At 40.9% G+C, this 8,622-nt stretch overlaps 1 protein-coding gene across 1 annotated transcript in view; it reads left to right on the forward strand.

Moving 5' to 3' along the window:
- The first annotated feature begins 82 nt into the window (after positions 1-82).
- The window catches only part of SRP68 (signal recognition particle 68), a 15,012-nt gene continuing 6,472 nt past the window's right edge, over positions 83-8,622 (forward strand). Inside the window, exons 1-7 of the mRNA XM_026090375.1 lie at positions 83-2,081; positions 2,677-2,790; positions 3,788-3,983; positions 4,739-4,821; positions 5,049-5,158; positions 5,538-5,620; positions 5,880-6,020. Of these exons, the coding sequence (XP_025946160.1) occupies positions 2,729-2,790; positions 3,788-3,983; positions 4,739-4,821; positions 5,049-5,158; positions 5,538-5,620; positions 5,880-6,020 (675 nt within the window). The 5' untranslated portion in view covers positions 83-2,081; positions 2,677-2,728. The remainder of the gene's footprint in view (positions 2,082-2,676; positions 2,791-3,787; positions 3,984-4,738; positions 4,822-5,048; positions 5,159-5,537; positions 5,621-5,879; positions 6,021-8,622) is intronic.

Genomic DNA, 8,622 nt, shown 5'->3' on the forward strand with positions numbered 1-8,622 from the left:
CGGGAGCTGGCGGCTCCCCCCGGCCGGGCGGGCGCGGGCTCCGCCGCCCAGGCCTCCTTCACCCGCTTGGGCTTCGTCCCGGCGCGGCGAGAGCCGGCGTGCGAGAGCCGCGTCGGGGCGACGGAGGGGCAGGAGCCGTCGCGCTGCGGCTGCTCGGGCCAGCGCGGAGGCGCCCTCGCCGTCCCTGGCTCGAGTGGGATGAAATGGGGGTGTCAGCCTCACATCGCTGAATTGCGGGTTTATTCTTCACCTTTTCAGCGTCTCCTTCCAAACCGCGTGACAGACATCGTCAGCCTTTCAAGCAGAGCTCCGTGCCAGGCCGCGTGCTTTAGATGTAGAGTGTCAGGAGTTTTCTTTTGTTAATATTAACGCTGGAAATGTGATAGTGGATAAAGTAGATCTAACAGGTATGCTGAGATGGCAGACTGGCACCTCCAGATTTAGCATGTCTAAAATCTGAGGTGGCGTGTAAAGCTGTTGTCTTTTTCTTGTGTGAAACTTTCATGTGAAACTACTCCAGCTGCACAGCTGTGGTAGAGCTGAGTTTCTTCTTGTGGTAAGAAGAAAACCCAAGTGAAATAAGGATGCAGTTTTCAGTTTAGCATATGGCAAGTGCTGTGAAGATAGTAACTGTAGAGTAAAAGACAGACGTGGCAATTGCTCTGGTAAAGTTAGGAATACCCAAGTCAGCAAAACTGTAAATAGAATAGATGGTGTGAATTTAGCGAGTAACTGTGCAGGCTAAAAGAGAGCCTGAAAAAAATTTCACGTAGATAGTGAGGACTAAGAGTGGCTACCCTGAGCTGTGTTCAGGCATTACAGTCTGACTTGTTTGTTCCACAAATGCAAACTAATTTAATGTAGTAACTATCAATACAGGTTTTGCAACTTAAACAATGGAGATTTTTTCACTTCCCCCCCCCTCAAAAAAAACCCAACCCACACTTAGATAAAGATCTCCCATTTTAAACTTGAGAAGTCTGGCGTCTTCTTTTTCTGTAGCTATAATAATAGTATTTCATTTCATGGGGTCATTATACAGCTTGGTATTTTTAAAGGCTTATTGGTATTACTTAAAAGGGAAAATCTTGGATGTAAATAATTACTGCTCAGAGACTTCTTGCTTATGATGGAGATCATCTTTCCCAGAATAAAAACTCTGGCCTGTAAACTGAATGAGTAACGTCTGCCAAGTTTACTAGAATCGAGCATGTTTTTATTTGGTAGAGCAACTAAGTGAATAAAATAAGCACAAGATGCATAGCAATCATCACATATGCTAATGAATGAGTAGACTTGATAGAAATCATGAAGCGCAAGATGATATAGCAAAGCACAGGCCAATGCATTCTGTCAGGGAGTACTTATTACAGTAATAGGCAGTAAAACTTGAACTGGGTTAAAAATTTCCGTAGAAAATAAGCTCCCGTGAATACTTCACAACAGCTCTTTTTATGAGGTTCTCAGCGTTCAGAAAGCTGCGTTGGGAAGACAGCGCTGGTTCTGCTCGGTTTAGTACAGCACCTGCACCGTGCTGAGAAATGGGACGTTCAGGGAAGAAAGGCTTCTCCGTGTACTTCAGTTTTGCCGGTGTAATTGTGTCACAAGCCAGGGGATGGCCTGTTGGGGGGGCGAGTAACGTAGCTAGGGCAGTCCGTTTTACTGGCCTAGATGCTTCTGCCGGTATAGCTATTTTGCTCGTTATCCAGAAAGGAGCTCTACTGACAACAAGACTCTTGTGGTTGTCTGTAAGAGGAGATGCTTGTGGCACTTCTTTAGTCTTGGCCTTGATGATAATCTTAAAGCTCTGTAACAGGAAGTGCAGAAACGAGTTCTTTTAAACCCATCAGTTGTCTCAGCTCTGGGTTTTTATGAGCTTTTGGGGTTCCCTTACCAAGCTCTGTTCAAAGTGCACTTGCTTAACAAAACCTACAGAGTTCTTTTCGTTATTTTGGGGTAGAATGATGAACTGAAAACAGACTGTACTGTCGAACTTCCTTAACTCAAATTGCAGTCCTTCAGATTGTGAAGGAATCTCAACAGCAGCACGGTTTACGACATGGAGACTTCCAGAGGTACAGGTTAGTAAGCCGTGTGGATGTCTGGGAGATACTGTCTATCACGCAGCTAGTGTGACTTGGCGTGTTACCACAAACTCATTTGAAATGTAAACCCACTGTAGCAGTCAACAAAAATTATCTGCCATAAATATGCCGTGACAAATTGCTTCTTATGAAGTGATGCACACTTTTTTCTTTTTCCTTACTGAACAAAATGTGCTGTGACTGTTCCATTTAGGAAGATAAAAAACTAGCTCTTGTTTCTCTGTTGTCCTGTAAGAGCTTGTTGGTTAACACCTTATTGGTAATCACTATTTTCTTCCAGAATTACTTTTTTAGTAAACATACATAAAGCAATTAGGCAATAAGGAGAACATCATTCTATTTTTTTCAAGATCAATAACTATTACCGGTTTTCTTATTTTTCTTTTACTTTTTTTCTGTCTTGTAACCACTGGTTTACAAGTTGTTTCTCATATCTCATATATGGAGTTCTTAGTTGTTAAATGTTGTGTGTCACAGCCTCTAGTGCTTCTCTTTCTCTGGTTGCAGAGAGCAGTAAACAGAAATAAAATTGTTCTTTGGCCAAACTGACTGTCCTTTTTCTTTTCCTTAGGGGTTATTGCTCCCGTAGGCTAAGGCGACTCCGAAAAACTCTCAACTTCAAGATGGGAAACAGGCACAAGTTCACTGGGAAGAAAGTAACAGAAGAGATTCTTTCAGACAACAGGTACTGTCACTAAATAGAATCAAGCATTTAATAGATTCATGAATCGTTTCTTTCATTTCTGTAATTTATTTTCATGTGGGCATCAGGGGAATACTGTTGTGTACAATATACTCATAAATGTTTCTCTCCAGAGATGTGTGTTGTTGGTATTAATAAAAGATCAAAGTTCAGGCTGCAGTACTAGGAGAAGAGAGACTGCTCAGGTCCTGCTTCATCTTGTGAATGAGTGGGAGAAGAGGGAGCAGCAGCCAGTTGCTTCTTTCACTTATCATAGCTATTAAAATGGTTCTTCTCATAATCCGCAAAGATTGATTAGATATTAAAAAGGAAATGCTTAGTCAGACCCGCTGCAAGGTAGCCATCTGAATGCTGATAGCCGAGGTGCTGTAGCCAGCAAGAATGTGATTGGAGACGTAATCTCTTTGTTGAACAAAAATACTGGGTTGCAAGTTTTACTTGGTTCTTCAACATTTGGCAGGATGCTTGTCTGATAGAATACACAGAGAGTAGCCAGGGTCTCAGGCTTATTTCCCAGGTTTTAGAAACACTTGATGTGTCTGCTGTTTCATCGTCGTTCATTGCGGGGGAAGAAAACGTGATGCTGTCTTCACCTGTATTGTTAAGAAGCCAGATGCATTATGACGTTAACTGTGGGAAAAACAGAGTTGTTTACCCATACTAACTAGTTTGGAAACCAACCTAGAACCATAAATCTGTGTCTTCAAAAGGTTTGTGATGTTACAGAATGATATCAAATTCTCTTCGTCATTTGAGTAGTTACACTTCAGTGATGCGAAATATAGTAGAAAAGAGTTAGGGGTAATACAGCTTTACGTGCTTGTTAACATTGAGAGATAAAAGCATCTACCTCTTATTAACTAAGCCAAAGTTTTGTTACCAAACTTTTCAGATCACGTGGTAAGGGACTAAAGGTGACGTGGGAGCAGATTTTTTGAGAACATCATCATATTATCAGTAATCTTCCTCTGCCCTGTAGGTATTTGCTGTTGATTCTGATGGATGCAGAGAGAGCCTGGAGTTATGCCATGCAGCTTAAACAGGAAGCAAACACAGAACCTCGCAAACGGTTTCACTTGCTGTCTCGCCTGCGCAAAGCTGTGAAACATGCTGAGGAGCTGGAGCGACTGTGTGAAAGTAATCGAGTGGATGCCAAAACAAAGCTGGAAGCTCAGGTAATCTCTGATACTTTGAGCTTGTTTTACAGCAAAAGCTGCATGAGAAACCTTTGGATTTTAGGTGAACAGATTATTCTCATCTAGCAATAGGTAATTAAATTGGCTGATTCTTGAATAGGGTAATATCTTCCTTTAAATAGATTGGATTCATTGCTGGCGCTGCTGGAATTGCAGAAATAACCAGTGGCCCTAGCCAAGATTAAGACCTGGCAGCTAGAATTTGTTTAAGCATATCAGGTGATCATCCTTGCTTTAAAAAGCAATAGGTTTTATAAAAGTGAAAAGAACTGAGAGAGAGTAAGATAATGCAACGCAGCCTAAGAAACTATGCTTATCTGTTAAGAACAGCTGTTTAAATCTATTTATTTAATGTCCTAAAGTAGCCACCTAGAACACAAGCCTTGTGACAGAAAGCAGTTGTATTGTGACACCAGCCTCTGTGAACAGGGACTACAGTGTTAATGGAAGATTAAAACTTCCATTTTGTAACTTCTTGCTGAAAAAAAAAGTTTTTTTGCTATCAGTGGACCATACTGAGGATTCCATCTCCTTGGAAATGTAGAAACGTCACTTAAAGTAGTCAGCTAATAACTTGTAAGCCAAATCGGTTGTTTTAAGTGGGCAGTCCAAACGGAAAGGTCGAGTTTAATCCACATACCCTAGATGTCACAGCAGCTTTCATGCTAAAGGTTGTACAAACTAGGCAGTCAGTCTTGCAGAGATTAACTTGTTTGCCCTCGCACCGTCTGCAGGCATACATGGCTTACCTCACAGGAATGCTTCGTTTTGAACACCAGGAGTGGAAGGCAGCGATGGAGGCTTTCAACAAGTGCAAGTGAGTACCCTCACTTCACCAACTTCATTTAGTAAACAGTATTAGATCAGTCTAGTGAGTTTTATGTACTGTATGTATAATAACTCTGGAAGTTGTTTAGTTAATTGTGCCAAATGGGCAGTATTACTGAATAGCATCCTCCAAAGTACAGACACAACCTCTTCCTTTAAGTTGGCATCTTACAAAACCACACATACTGCAGTGTTAATCTGTATCCTTTGCTGTAGGACCATATATGAAAAACTGGCCAATGCTTTCACGGAAGAACAAGCTGTGCTGTATAACCAGCGTGTGGAAGAGATCTCTCCCAACATTCGCTACTGTGCCTACAATATTGGTAAGGAAAGTGGGGTACCTGATCTCCAACAAACAGCAAGGTTTGCTCATAGGAAAAAAAAATACCAACTTGATGGTTAAATACTGGTTTGAAGTGATGTTGGAGTGAGTCCTTAGTGATACTTTGGGCAAATACGACACGTTCTGTGTCAGTTTAGCAGTGGAGAAATTAGGCTAATTGTGCAACGCTGCATGTGGTTTTGTGTAAAATGACTAAATGTCTGTTTGTGGTTACTTTGCTTATAAAGTCAGAATGGAATTGCAGTTTCATCCCACTTGCCCCCAGATCTCTAGTATAAAATCTATTGATTAGTTTTTATGTATCAAAGTGATTTGTGAACTTGGGTGGAAATGGGATTTCAATTTGTTAATTTTTTCAGGTGACCAGTCTGCTATCAGTGAGTTGATGCAGATGAGACTGAGGTCTGGTGGCACTGAAGGTCTTCTTGCAGAAAAACTGGAGGTAACGCTGAATGTTTCAATTTGAAGCATGCAAATATTATTTTGTCGAGCATAAATACTGCTGCAACATGCCATTCAGGAGACCAATACCTATCAGAAAAGAGCAAGTGAGTCCCAGCTCTATGGAAAACCACACTTCCATAAAAAGCCCTTTGATTTCCAAAAAAAAAAAAAAAAAAATCATATCTAGTGTGAGTTTACAAGGTCCAATTTTGGAATCTTTTAATTTCAGGCTCATAATTTCAGTCCATTGTCTGCAGGCACTGATTACCCAAACTCGAGCAAAGCAGGCGGCTACCATGAGTGAGGTGGAGTGGAGAGGAAGAACAGTCCCCGTGAAGATAGACAAAGTGAGGATCTTCTTGCTGGGGCTGGCTGACAACGAAGCAGCCATTGTTCAGGTAACCTGGAAACCATCTCCAGTGCCAGTGTTCCAACAGTCCTGTTTTCTTCAGTGTGTAAGAAAATGCTGGACCAAATGGTTTTAAATAATCTTTTCTCAAGCTTGGCATCAGAAGGCGAAAAGGAGAAGTGGGAATGTTGGCTGTAACCCAAAGCTTGAGTGGCAGTTGGGAATAGCTCCCACAATTTACCAACAAGCGTGTGTTTAGGAGACCTGTTCTACTAAGCCACTGGGTATTATTGCTCTTCTGAACACCCCGTTCTACCCAAAAGTGTTGTGTTTCAGTGGCAGGGTGATAGTTGTTATTGTTTGTAATCTTCACTTCAAAATGATTAACAATTTTAAGACTAATTGCTTTTGAATTACTGTTTTTGTTTCCTTAAGTATCTCACTCAAACACTCCAACTTCAGAGCAACCAAAAGAAAATCTATATTGCTTAAATTTTTTTCAGCAATGGAAAGCAATTTTGCCAGATGAAGCAGCTGCTGTGAGCTATGTAGCATTCTCTTATTGACTTATGCAAATCTTCAAAAGCAGAAAGAGGATTGCTAAATGTCAGGAGCTAAATTCATCTCAAATGTAACGGACAGTTCTGAAATGCTTACAGTAGGCACACACAATACGTGTCATGATATTGCACTGCAGCCAGGATTTTCATATGGTACTTTTCCCTTGAAAATAGTGTCCAGATAGTGTCTTCTCCTTCCCAGTGGCTGCCTACAGAGCCTTTGCCCTTTAAAAAGGCAGTTAAAGGTCTTTAGTAACAATTGCTGCCACTAAAGATGGGCCCTTTGCAGCATCAAAAACTGTTTATCACCAGGAAAAAATGAGGATAAATACCAATTTAAATGATACCTTATACCATTATAGGGTTTTAGTGTTAAGTGGGCAAGAGCAGCAGATAGTGTTAAGGTAGCATAAGTAGGTTAAATGGGATATGGCTGGTAGGAAACATTAGTGGTATCAGTCTTATCAGAAGTATTATGTTGCCGAATTTTTTTTTTTCTAATGAATTTATTTCTTTAAGAAAAAATTAGGTAGGTAGTACGTTAGTATGGCCAGCAGGTGGAAGTGCAGCTTAGAGTTCAGTGTTCCCTCATTTAATTTCCTTCCTGTGAGGCTAACACTTGGGGCTTTTCCCTTTAGTTGCCCTCCTCGTTCCACAAAGCAGTGGCAGAACAGCAGTCTGAATTTGTTTCCATCTTGCTTTGTGTTCCTTGGAAGCTCTGATTAAACAGAGGAGTTATGTGGCACCAGATCGCAACTAGTAATGGTGAGAGCTGAGCAGCCCAGCAGCAGTATGAAATATGAATCCACGTTTAAAATTACTTATGTGAACCCTCTTGAAGACTTAGAATTGTGACTTGAAGGGCCACATTGACTTTAACCAGGTAAAAGTGAGAAGGTTAAAGGACAGTGACAAAAGCATGCTCATATCTGATATTCCCTCAAGGATTCTGTGACCATCTGTAGTAACTAGGACTGTAGCAAAACTGAGTTGTAATAACTTTCAGAGATGATATACAGCCTTTTAGAACAAAGAAAAAGTTTGAAATGATCGCTCCTTCACTTTCAGAAGTAGGTTTGTGGGTAAGTTCTGATTTCAGTTTCCTTGATCGCTTTAAGAGCAAACCTGAACTATTCTGTCACCACACTTTATCACCAGCTGTAGCACTTGTATCTTAATTGTATGATCTGGTATCAGCGAAATCGGAAAATGCATGTATTTACACGCATAAAATCAGTTTAACCTTAGGAGTTCTTACTTAGAAAGGAAAGCCTTTGTTTCATTGCGTGGCCCAGCCTTTTCTCTGTTTGTGCTTGACCGATGATCTAGCTATGTCTGTTTTCATTTTTGTGCATACAGTGAAATTGCTGTGCTCCTCTGGGTGAGGTTGAGAATGTTGCCAGACTTGTCTCTGGTTATTCTCAGTAGTTAGTCCCACCTTAAAAATACTTGCAGCAAATCTCAAAAAAAAAAATCACCTTCATCTTGGGTCAAGATACCTAAGGCTTTATGAGGGAGTAAAAATAACATTCCTTAATGAAAAGGGGAGAGGCTTTGAAGGGTAGTGCTCAGCAGCTTTTTACAGACATTGTAGCTCCTAGAGGAAGAGAACACAGAGCTCTAGTTTTCTACAGTTCTTCACTGGTCTGGGCAGTTGCAAGTTAGTTGCAGCAAATGTTCATCTTATGATGTTATATGGTATGGAAGTCATATAACACAGTGCTGACATACTTCGTTCTTTCCAGATTAACCCCTCCTTCAATTGGTAAGGTTGGGATTTGTTTCTGGGCGGTTTTCCCTTGCAGAATCAGTAAGAGTGTTATGATTCCCATCTAGTTATCTTCTCAGTCAGGTGAATGAAAGTGGAGTTTGGTTTTGAGTGCATTGTTTAATTAGGTACATGACACGCCAGTCCATTAGGCAAAGAGCAGGCTTCAACTTGTCTTGAAAAGGTGTTTTCAAATTTTGCTGTGGGGGCAGAAGGCCAAAAGCTGCTTCGTTTTTTGACAAAACTTGCGGTGACAGCAGAAAACTACTCAGTAACTCCTGCTACTGAAATACAGGTTTACAAAAAAAAAAAAAAAAAAAAAA

This window comes from Apteryx rowi, unplaced genomic scaffold (assembly GCF_003343035.1).
Source record: "Apteryx rowi isolate R43461 unplaced genomic scaffold, aptRow1 scaffold_86, whole genome shotgun sequence".
NCBI lineage: Eukaryota > Metazoa > Chordata > Aves > Apterygiformes > Apterygidae > Apteryx > Apteryx rowi.